Here is a 12,227-nt window from a genome sequence, read left to right on the forward strand (position 1 = left end):
TTAGGAGCTTTAGCTGCTTTGAATGACAGGAGGATATTGGTCCCAACTACTTGTAGAATTGGACCTCTGAGCTGTGCTTGTGGTGTTGATCTTTTCTGTAGGATTTTTAATCCAAACATTATTTCACATTATTAAGTACAGAGTATCCAACAAATTTGTGATCCAGTTTTTGTGAATAAACTTGTACTTTTTATAAGAATCTGTGCATTACTAATTGACATTAATTAGCAGGGACCTGTGTCATGTGATGCATCATTGCAGTAAACCTAGCTAAACAAGCTTGCTAGCATTAGCCAACCAGGCAACTAATACAAACTTTGAGTCAAGGCCTTAAAATGGGACTTCACAAACCAATCAAACCTACTATCTTGTGTCCATCTTTATATACAGTCTATTATTGTTCAGACATGAGAATGTGTTTTATCTCATTCTACGACTTTTGGCAAGGAAGCGAGTTTACGACAAGATCCAAGTTTTGATCTAGTCGTTAATCACGACAATAGGCCGATCTGTTTGTCTTCGGTGTCATAAGTAATCATATGTTTTAGAGTGTTGAGTCTACCTTTTAAATACATCTGTTCTGGTGTGTTTGTGCACGTCTCTTTATCTTTTACACTAAATCATGTTCAGGTGGGCTTTGTTGTTCCGTTTGCAAAACGCTGGGCTCAGCAGAAACGTCTCTGCGTTGGTTATACTGGAGTGAGATTAAAGTTGCAAACAACAAAGGGATTCATTTCATAGGATCACCACTTTATTGCACATAATTACATTCTCACACCACAACTTCACAGCGTGGCCAGACAATTTACAAGCAGAAGCTTCACAGAAGCTCCACCTCCTCATCTTCCTCCTCCCTTTGTCCTCCTTTTCCCCCCCTTCTTCCTCTCGCTCCTGCTCTTTGTCTTCTCTGTGGGTGATCACACAACACAAGGTCTTGTAGTTAAGGTAACCAGCCGCATCCCGAGGGGAAGTTTATAGACATCAGAGTTTTCTTCTTTCTCCACATTTAGCGTTTTACAGACAGTTGCTGTCAGGTTTGCATCGAAGGATCACGCACGCTGTTAAATCTACAGACACAAACAGAGCTGACTTTTGCCTTTCAATTAGCTCATCAGAACAGAGAGATAAGTGCGGTTATGTATCATTGTCATACTCCACTCTGGCCTCTTTATGCATCCTTTCATCTTTGCTATGCCTGCCTGTTTCTGTCTCTCTCTTCAAGTACCCCTCCTCCTCCTCCTCTGTCTGTCTGTCTCTCTCCTCTTGTTTTTCCTGTCTACTGAACAGAGACGTGTTGATATGAGGGCCCGCTCGCACGACCACAAGGGAACAAGTCTCTGGTGCTTTTGATCAGCTGCAAGATCAGACATGTCCACCGCTTCCCCCCCGTGTACACCCCAGTGACTGATCATGCAGTATAGTGCAGGCACAGACAACCAAAGATGCACACCCACACATGTTCTCGCTGTTAATCATACAAGCCCGGGCACACACACAATGCAGAGGGCCTGTGGTCCATGTGTCGGCTCTGCTCACATTGGGGTGCCTTGTTTGCTGGACACAAGGGAGCGAGAGCGAGATGGTGTGTGCGATTTCCCCTTTCTTGCCCTTCTTTTTTTTTTTTTTGCTTTTGACAGTAAGATGGATGATTGCAATCACAGGAGCCATCAGTGAGACAGAGTGGAGGTCTATGGGGCAGTGAGACACAGCCATGGGAAACCAGCCTTCAGATTAATGCAACGCGCTGCCATGGGAACACTGTGCTGTTTATTTGTCGAGGGGTTTTGTTGTTTCATATGCATTTTCTTGGCCCCCTTACCTCCCCCCTTCGCGGTGTTTTGATAAACAGAACATGAAAGCTTCCTTATAAAATATGTGCAGGCTGTGTGAGAGGGACAGAGAAGGAGAGCTTTTGCTGTTTTACAACATAGCGAGTCTGCAGTAAGTCTGCATATCTCTTTAAACCAGTACAAATGTGACAAATTTCATAGTGATTATACTGGTCTCTTTGAACCCTCCCGAGAGAATGAGAGGCATAGTTTTCACTCCCCAGTCAACGGATGTTTTTAAGAGAAACATCTGTTGCTGCACAAATGAGATTACTGTGTCTCTAACCAGGGGCCATGTAGGTTATGAATGGCACTGTTACTGAAGAAGGAGCCGTGAAGGATCTTTGTAATAAGCTGCAGCGGGTATTTAAGGGCTTTAAATAATCAAATTGCCTTTTATTCCGAGTATTCATCAAGGCTCACTTTATAGTTGTTCAAAAGTATCTCGACCACTTGTATCTCATATTGATACATCCGATATTTCACCTTGTTGCCAAGCAACGACTCACCTCATCCTCTGTAAACTTGTCAGCCCGTGACATGAGGTGTTATTTCGTGCTGCAGGGGAGCAACGAGGAACAAGAATCACTGTTTCAATCTCTCTGACTTTACATTCGGCTGAGCTTTGCATCATCATGAAACGCCTCCTTTATTGGTCTAATTCGTTGTTATCTGTGTGATGAATTCCTGTGAAGGGTCACCGAGTCTCTGCTGTAAAAACTGTGAATAATATCTCACAGTCGCTCTTTTCCGCCCATCCTGAGGAACTACTGCTCCTTCTGGGTCAAAGACCTCGAAGGCACTGAGAATCATCTGCTCGGGGTCAGTTTCTGACAAAACACAGGTAACGCTGCAAGCAGGGACTGTTCATTTCAAAGACGTCCATGCACACTGCACTGACTCACCTTGAGATGATACTTTTTGTGTCACCCTGCTAAAACGTAATGTTTTGATGCTAACAAATCTGGACTTTGCAGCACACACCAGAATCCTTTCTGTGAGTGCATTCAGGTAACTATTTTTTAACCCATAAAAAACATTAAGGATACTTTTAAAATCAACCTAGTCTGTGATCTTTAAATATGAATGACTATGACTTAAAATATTAATATCTGACTAGCTTTAAGTTATTATTATATGTGGAAGAAATAAATTCTTTGGTTTGTATTCACTTTGTGGACATATGGTTCACAAATATAGAACATCTAAATGCAAATATAAACACATTTTGAAAACACAAATAGATTTTTAAAAAGAGGTGATAAAATTTGATGTTTTTATTTTAATTCAAGCTGATCAACAGTTAATAACAGACTTTTTTTTTTTTTTACTTAAACTCACATTTTCATCTATCGTCTGCATTTCAAGAAATTGTTTAAAAATAGAGCCAAAGAAGAAGCTCTTTGGCATCTCTTATGTATGATATTGACTAAGCTCTGGTCCATATTTGTGAAAGCCTGCTAGCAGAGGATGCAAACTGCCAGAAGAGGCAGTTCAGCTTCACAGAGCAAAAGGGAGTGAGCCCTATTAGCGTGCACACACACACGCACAAACAAACAAACAAACACACACACACTGGCATCTGTACTCTAACCTCATTGAACTCCTGGATCTGTTTCTACTCAGAACTCAAGTCTCCTTCTTTTTAAGCCTCTTGTTGGTGCCTGTAACACATGCCCACTGAGATACCAGATCTGCTGTGGTTCGGTTAAGTGAAAACAGCTTGGGTGGCAACCTGTGTCAGTCAGCATAAACATCACAGAGATTGGAGATCGTTTATAAACGATCATGCAGTTGATTGTATTTCTGCATATATTTTTTTCTTAATTTGTAAGATTTAATGCTTAACAAGAAGCATCGTGACAGTCATATTGATTACTGTGTAAACACAATCACAAATTTTAATTAAACGAGCATGAGACACATAAATAAAAGTTGCTAAGCATCACAGTGTTTGCAGGGAAATATGTATAATAAGCATGTCAGATATCCTGTTCAGGGTGTTACCGCTGTGTAGCTCCTTTTGTAGTCTTCTCAGTGATCAGATGCGCTTTTTAATGCACATTAAGAGAAGTCTGCTTTCTGTGTGTCCATATGTCAGCTGTCTAGCACCTGTTCTGTCCACAGTGGAGAGGTATAGATTAATGGATCTATATTTGAAAGCAAAGATGGTAACCAGTACTAACAGTAACCAGATATGCTCGCATGAATGGGATTAAGACAGGGATAAGGGCTCTGGCTGTTCTGGCCATCTGAAACCATTATTGCTGATAGACGTGAGTGGTTTCACCAGCTGTTGAGGCATCAGCTCATTATGGGGAACAACATTATTTGACGCCTGTAGGAAATGTCTCATTTGACAGTGGGAAGTGTTAATTCTGTGCCACGGCCCCAATGCAGAGGTGTAAATTTAAATGATCTGCATCACATCATCAGCAGTCCTATCAAGTGACTGCTGATGCACATGTGTTCACCTCCTCCCTTGTTTTTTTTCTCGTTTTCTGCATTACTGCCACAGCCGAAGCCACAACAATATATAACAGATAGTAAAAATATCAGCAAAACGAGCGTGCGCGTGTGCTTATTATGCAATCTTAAATGAAAAATGCAAAACCCCAGCGCCTCAGGTTTGAACAGTATTAGGTTTGGGGTCTAATGACACCTTTAAAAATGACTCAGAGCAGGAACAGCGCTGCAATAAAGTGATTAGTGATGTGCAGACACAAAGAGCAGGCTGTGGTGGGGACATGTGGCATTCTTTCTGAGTCACCTTGAGGAAGTTGCAGGTAAACATGTGTGCCCTTTCTCGGAAAGCTTATTTCCTGCACTAGCATATTTGTTTGTTTTTCCTCATGTTTTCTTTTCCCATCTCACTATCAGGTAAAAGCTGCTTCACAGAGGTGTGAAACCTGAACAAAATTAGCAGGCACTCAGATATTTTTAATATATAGTCACAGTCACACATGAACATTTGGTCACTTTAAAAAAATAAAAATAAAATAATATTATCTGAAGACTGTGGTCTTTCTTCTTTGTCACACACTTTAATTTTGCCAAGCAGCCAAGTCAAATTAATTTTACACTGTGGGCCACATACAACCCGATTTAATCTTAAGTGAGCCAGAACAGTGAAACTACATTACATAAAAAGTTCTGGTTGTTTATTGCACTGACTCTCCTGTAATTACAAAATATAACATTTTTATGAATTCACATTTTTTTTAAAAAGCACCTTATCAATTGGAAAAGCTGTAAAACTTATGAAAATACAATTATAAGTTCAAATACTATGCACTCCTTCAGATTTTCTAAAGGTGTCCAGATGAGCGTATTGGAGTCTTTGCAGGCCGATTCTGGCCCCCAGGCCCTATGTTTGACACCGCTGGTCTAAATTACAGATGTTGTGTTGTTAAGCCCTGGTGCAGAAGGTTAACTCTACTCCAACTGTTTTATCAGAAGGACTCTTACTGGCTAGATGGGAGTCAGTTAAAATAAATTAATTAATTAAGATAAAAAATAACTTCTAGAAGAATTCACTCAGATAAGATCAATGATCATAAATGTATTTAAGTTATTACACTATTTAATAAATCACCTTAATTAAATATACTCTTTCACTGATGATAAAAAGATTTGATTTGTAAACTCTGGAAGCAGCATGTGGTTAGTAAATCTTTCCCCTCTCATGGTCTTATCTCTCGGCTTTGCCGTCATTTCAAACAGGTGCTGAGGTCTGATGCATGTTTTCACGAGTGGAACCAACGTGTCAGGTCTGTGACTACATTAGTCCTGCCTCTGGTCTTCCTGACCGCCCTGCAGGCCGTGCAGAAGTGCTCGTTGAAGAAGGTCGGCTGGCGTACGCCGTAGCCCCTCCTCCAGTCCAGGTGCCGTCTCATCTGAGCTGGGCTCCGCCTCAGCATCAGCAGGTATTGGGCCAGCTCTTCCACTGAGGGGAAGTCGTCCACGTGGATGAAGGCCTCGGGGGGCAGGAAACGCTCATAGTTCTGCCTGGACGGACCCAGCACCACGGGGACTGCACCGGCCAGCACGGCGTTCCACAGCTTCTCCGTGATGTAGTCGGTGTGCTGGGAGTTCTCCAGCGCCATGTAGAACAGGTACCGCTTGGCGAGCGGCACCACGCTGCCTGTCGGTAACGGCGAGCCCGCGCGCCCGAACACGTCGATCTGGATGTATTGGCGCAGCTGGTAGTAGAAGGTCACGCGCGCCTGGGACTCCGACCAGTTGCTGATGACCCAGGCCACGAAGCGTGACCGCAGGAGTTTGGAGCTGTAAGATCCGCGAAGCGGCAGCGCAAAGCTCTTCTGGAGAGCCCTCTCTGTGCGCGCGAGGGGGACCAGATACCCATAGGGGAGGAAAATGTCCGAGTCTGTCCGGTAGCTCATCGTGAGGTTAAAAACACCCCCTAAACGCCAGAGTCCACGCGTGTGCGTGGGAGACTCGAAGTTCATCCATATCCACTTTTGCGCAGGTGGCCGCGGTTCTGGTGGGAGATCGGCGTAGCCAGTGGCAATCTCCCGGTGGTGAATTATCACGGCGTCAGCCTGTGGGTACCTGAGCTCGTCGTCCGTGAGCGTGCAGCCGTCTATCTGAAACAGCTCGAGGCAGTCCGGAAGTTCTCGATACTGACCGAATGGATGCGTCCAAATCAGCAGCGTCACCGGGCTGAGAGAAACCAGCGGGTCAGGCGCTAATGCATCCGGCAGGTAGAGCAGGCAGACTCCCACGAGTAACAGGAAAACCACGGTGGCCACGCACACAGAGGAGCAGACCCCTGTGAGAACACACACGCAGCGGTTTTTCCGCCGGAATAACCCTGAGCGCCTGTCTGCTCCGTGAGCTGCAATTGAGGGGCGGCCCTCTGGTCTCCAGAGATCCCCAATTCCCATCGACGCCCTTCACCCTGCGGATTCCTCCAAAACTGCTGTAATATCAGTTTGCGTCTTTGAGACATCCGCACAGCCATTTGAGGCTTTTCGGGGAAAGTAGGTTAAACACCGGAGTCCATTACAGTCGTGCAGTCACACCCAGTGTGCTCTACTTTTAAAGTCATTGTAGTTTCAGGTGCGATAAAGAGAGCAAGGTACAGTTAAGCCAATAAAGCTAATGGCGTCCCACAGCTCCAAAATACTCCTTCTATTGTTGCCTCATTGTTGTCTCACCTGTCCGACTGGTCGAGAAACTTCAAACTACCGTCATGGCTCATGTAAAGTAAAAGCAAAAGTTTGTCCCTGTGCTGTAGGATATACTTGACGTGGCAGCGTAGGTTCCAGTTACAGCTGAATGGGGCCTTTGTGAGGCCTGTTGACTGTCGGAGGACTGTTCGGGCACTTTTAGCGTAAACATCTTGACCCAGGGCGCGGCGATCCGCTCATAAAACAAGCAAATGTTTTTTAATTAGAAGGCCCTTTAGAAATCGGCTCGTGAGTCAGTTTGCGAGTATAATCCAAACAAGGTAAGACTGAGGTTTAAATCGAGCGTGCAGAAAGTGTAACACTGAACACTATTGCATGGCTCTAACCCCTGAACTACTGTTTATGATTATTAAGTCGTGTAAACAATCCCTCGCATTTTAAAGGATGACAGACGGGAGCTCTTGTCAGCAGCAGTTCTTTGGCCCCTGAAAACTTGACACGGCCTCTTGTGAGACGCTACACTTGTCACTGACCACTTGGTGTCTCCCTACACAAGCGCAAAGCTTGCCCGTGCGCCGTCCTGTGCCGTTTGCTGTGTGTGTAGTGACATTAAGGATCTTCCTCAAAACGTGCATGTCTAATTTCGCCAATGAATAAACATCCCAGCTGCAAATTAGTCATGCAGCAGCGGTGCTTTGAAAAGGTTTGTCTTGAATGTTTTATTTATTAGATATAACCCAACATTGCAACACCCTCTAACTACGACGTGACTCACTGTTTTCATTTGGTGATTTCAAATTTTTTAAAAAAAGTTGTTAACACAATGGCGTATTACTTTCCCTGTAAAGGGATCAACTGTCCAGGCTGTTGTCATCATATGAATCCATTCTGATCAAAACTCATAAAAAATGATGAGGCAGCAGGGATGGAAACCGTGCACTGTGTGTTGTGTCTGAGCTCTGGTGGGCAGGAAAAACACGCCGTGACTGGGACGATGTTATTCCTCCCCACAGACACAGAGTATGTCATGAAGTCTGAATGTGAGCGGAAAAAAATGGCAGACGAGGAGTGGGAGGAGATGAAGCAAGAAGCATGTGTGTCTCCGCTGGGTCCTCCTCCTTCCTGTTACATCCATTCACTTTTCTTCACCATGGAAGAAATGTGTGCATGTGCATGCACGACTAGTTATCCCCATAAGAGGTTTTGTATTCTCTGTGCATTATTTATTCTCCCTTTCATCTGAACAGTTCTATTTTCAGCCAATCATTTAATGTCCTGCCTGGGGTTATCTTGTGTTGGGAAGAAATCTACCCAGACATAAGTTATGTAGACAAGTAGTGAGGTTTAACATAAACATGTGTGCTTCTTCTCCAAAATAGCAGAGGCTCTTGAGTGCAGGAAATGACACATAGGGATGAGTTTGCTTTTTCCTTTTATTGGTTCAGTTTTATTTATTTTAAGCCTTTTATGCAGCACAAAGCCATGCAAATGTGTCTGTAAATGTACTATAATTAAAGTCGAGCTGATTGGTGATATGGTGACATTTTGCACAGCTCAGATTACAGCCACGACGATACACACAAAGCCTGGCATTTATGTTTGTGTCGTCTCGCCTGCTGGAAGAGAACTTATGTGACATCGTGCTCTTTCACTTGTTGTTGCAGACCTTGAATCTCTCTGGAGAGATCGATATTGCGTCTTTCTTGGTTCAAACATCTCTCCAACAACAGACTTGTGGGCACATGTATGCAATCTAGATAAAAGGACAGAAAAACACACACACACAAAACAGACAGAAGAGCTCTTCATGTCACTCTGTTTTGACCTGGGAAGCCATCAAACTGGATGTTTTGCAGACCCATCCAGTTGTTTGCTACGATTTCCAGACTGCTGTTTACTGCTGCCTTCCTGTCTCTCAAAAGCAATACCGCTGTGTATCTGTATGTGTTTTTGTGGATGTGTGAATCATGCCAGCACACTGAGAAGCATTCAGTTTTTGATGGGACCTCCAGGTCTTCACTCATCTTCCCTATTGATTTTCTCTTGCTCTCCTTTTCACACTCCCAGGGGATTGGATGTCTCAATTGGTCCCGCCGGGGCGAACAGAGAGCGTGAGCGATAAAGAAACAGATAGAAGATGAGGGGAAGAGAAAAGTGAGAGGAGAAAAATGAAGGAGAGAACACAAACAAGGAGAAGAAGAGCCAGGCGGGGCCTGCGGACGCCACGATCGCTGAGGCCCTCGCTGACCCCTGACCTTGATCATGACCTCAGAGGTTGCACCGGAGGTCAGAGGTTGTGTGAAAGTGCCACTGCGGCGATTCACTCCACTGCTGGGTGATGATGATCTTATGCAGCCTCCCCAGCCTGTCTGACATGATCAGTGTTGCACTCTGCCTGCGGCTCCCAAGGGCCACACATCCATCTCTAACCCGGCCACACAAGGCCCGCTAAAAGCACCTTACAGGCAGAGTCAATGAGCAGGAGGAAAAGGGACATAAACAGAGAAAAGTGGGAAAGCTAAAGGACAGAAAGGCTGCTTTTAGCCCGTGGCTCTGGCTCTAGTTGTATAATGGCAGCGACACAGAATCTGTGCCTATTTCTATACATTTAAACTTTAACCAGAAGTACTGATGAGGCTTTTTAGACGTTAAATTTCCAAATCACAACATGTTCCTCCTGTTGTTCGTGTCATGAGCAATTTGAGCTGTTTTTCCTCCCCTCTAATTTTAACCACAGAGTAATAAAAAGGCAAGTTAGAAAAGGAGAAAAAAAACCCCACCGAACTCGTGTCATTCATGGCAAACATGCATGAACCTCTGTAGCAGGAACACGATCATTTGTAGGCAGTTTGATAACTCTGACTGTTACTTGTTCCGACTTACACTGTGCACCCCCTGCTGCTTCAAAGTAATCCAGAGCCAAGTGAAGCTTCAGTCAAATCCTCATGGAGATGCTGTGTGTTGAAATGCAGAGTTTGAGAAGAGCGCAGCACAAAATCAACTGACTGGTAATGTTCACGGCTTGTAGACTTGTGCGAAAGATCTTTTTTTTAGAAAGATCTTTTTTTTTCTTTTAAAGCTAAATTACATTAGCACATTACACCTTGACAACAATTTGGCATCAACACTTGGAACAATTCATGTAAATAAAAAGTGTAAGACCTCTGTTCTGTTTGGATAAGTGACCATTAGCCACAGCAACATTTAATGGTCTCGCTGATAAGAAAACGCTTTTTATGTGCGTAGATAAGAGTCTAGTCATGGGTTATTGTTAATTATTTTATGGTCTATCCTATTTATACAACTGTCCCTTATTTGTAATGACTGATTTTGAAAGGAAGATTTTAAAAATATTTCACTGTTCCAGAGTTTTGAGTGATTTATTTTTTTGCCTCATGTCTGCCACAGTGTTTCTTTTTTCTTGTACTGAACATGGACTGCATCACGGATAAACAAAGGCACTCCAATCACAATATCTGACTAATTTAGTCATCCCGTGCAAAGCAAAACATCTGCAATAATAAATGAGGCTATCTAAAAGAAAAACCCTGAATAAATGAGTGGAGAGACACAGCCAGTGCAGATGTTTCCACACAGGTGCACTGCATGGTACAATTAAGCAATTAACATCCACTCATGCTCCGTGGCATGTAGATAAATGCTGAGCAGGCCCAGTGGATTCTCATTTTCTACCACAATGGAAGGAGGAAAAGATCCCTTTGAAAGAAGGGGCAGAAGCTTCAGTCACAACGCTCAACTGTTATTTGCTTCATTGACTTAAAGGACATCTGCATTTAGATCCACTGGAAATCATGGTGGATGGTACACAACTGATGACCGTGACGCTCCTTCAAACATTACAGAAGAGCAATCTTAAAGACAGATGTTGTATGAAGGGGAGAAGTTTGCTTTCTGCCACTCAAGGCTTTAGAAGTCAGGTGAGAAACTATAAAGTGTAAAGCAGTCCACAAAGGGGGGAGGTCAAGCTAGGTGTTTGGGTCAAAACAGAAGACTTTCACTCAGGAGTGTCCTTTTTTAGATTTGACTTATTATTGTTATTATATTTATCTATATTTTACAGGTTGGTTAGAGTAAAACATGAATCTGGGTTAAACTCCTCACAACATTAACCAAGTATAAATTGACTCATGTACACCAGCAGTGGCTCTTTTGTACTTTTGGGGGAATTTTTCTTGCACAATTTGGATCGTTTTTCGCTGTTAGACGAAAGGTCAGTGCGAATCAATAAAAACTCACTCTGGTTGTTTGTCACAAAACCGGTTGATGATTGTGAAAATGATGTGAATAATTCAATGTGTGACCTTCGCAGTCACCAGATCTCAACCCGGTGGAACACCTGCAGGAGCTTTTGCACTGGTGTGTTAAACGGCTCTCCCCACCACCACTATCATCAAAACACCAAATGAGGGAATCCGTTTTGGATGAATGGTGTTCATCCCTCCAGTTGATTCCCAGAGACTCGGAAACATTGTGACCCAGCACCTTACTAAGTTTGGTTATTATTGCTTTAATTTGTCCCTTGCATGTACATGTCCCATGTTTTTTATCGATCAGCACACGTAACTTTTCCTTTCTGTTTTACTCCTCATACTAATGCCAGCCGCGTGAAAGCCACGCATCATATTCCTTTCAGTGTTTTCTTTGTGAGATGGGAAGAGATAACTATACAAATACAGCATAATGGACACATTGCAAAGCAACTAAGCTGGTACGGATTATCTCAGACCTGTATTTCTGGTTTGGCTTAATGATAGGTAGCATCATAAGTCAGGGAGGCCAGAACAAGGAGACACTGATTAACAAAGGGAAAGGAATGAGAGGATTAAACACAGGATTTATCCGTTCATATGCAGTTTTATCTTAAAAATAAGCACATCTAAACAGCATTCATTGTTTCCTTTTGTAGATCAATTGCTAATAGTATTTAAAAATGACTAGTGAGCAATTTAATGTGAATCACACTTCTATTATGTCCCAGTGATTAAATTAAAGCAGATGTATCCATTTCTTCGTGTGACTGATTCCTAACTGCAATTCGGTCCATTTTTTATTAAAAGCATGTGACTGGGTGTGATTAGCAAACTGAAGCCAGCCTTTAATTCACTGTATTATGTCTATAAATGAAGTATAAAATAAGGCAAAGCTATTAAGGCTACATATCAGCTGAGCACTGAGCACCATTCATACTCTTGGGAGGAGGGAGACACAAACAGCTTCAAATCAA

At 43.1% G+C, this 12,227-nt stretch overlaps 1 protein-coding gene across 1 annotated transcript; it reads right to left on the reverse strand.

Annotated features, from left to right (window-relative positions):
• Positions 1 to 3,183: 3,183 nt before the first annotated feature.
• Positions 3,184 to 10,305, reverse strand: LOC308400800 (alpha-(1,3)-fucosyltransferase 4-like). Its single transcript, XM_080888776.1, has one exon. The coding sequence runs from the start codon at positions 6,734 to 6,736 to the stop codon at positions 5,576 to 5,578; it is 1,161 nt and encodes a 386-aa protein (XP_080744902.1). The 5' UTR covers positions 6,737 to 10,305; the 3' UTR covers positions 3,184 to 5,575.
• Positions 10,306 to 12,227: the final 1,922 nt, after the last annotated feature.

The sequence above is a fragment of the Rhamphochromis sp. 'chilingali' genome, assembly GCF_963969265.1.
Source record: "Rhamphochromis sp. 'chilingali' genome assembly, chromosome: 8".
In the NCBI taxonomy this organism is placed as follows: domain Eukaryota; kingdom Metazoa; phylum Chordata; class Actinopteri; order Cichliformes; family Cichlidae; genus Rhamphochromis; species Rhamphochromis sp. 'chilingali'.

Coding starts and splice junctions, on each gene's coding strand:
- LOC308400800 (XM_080888776.1), bottom strand. CDS start 6,736: ATGGGAATTGGGGATCTCTGGAGACCAGAGGGCCGCCCCTCAATTGCA.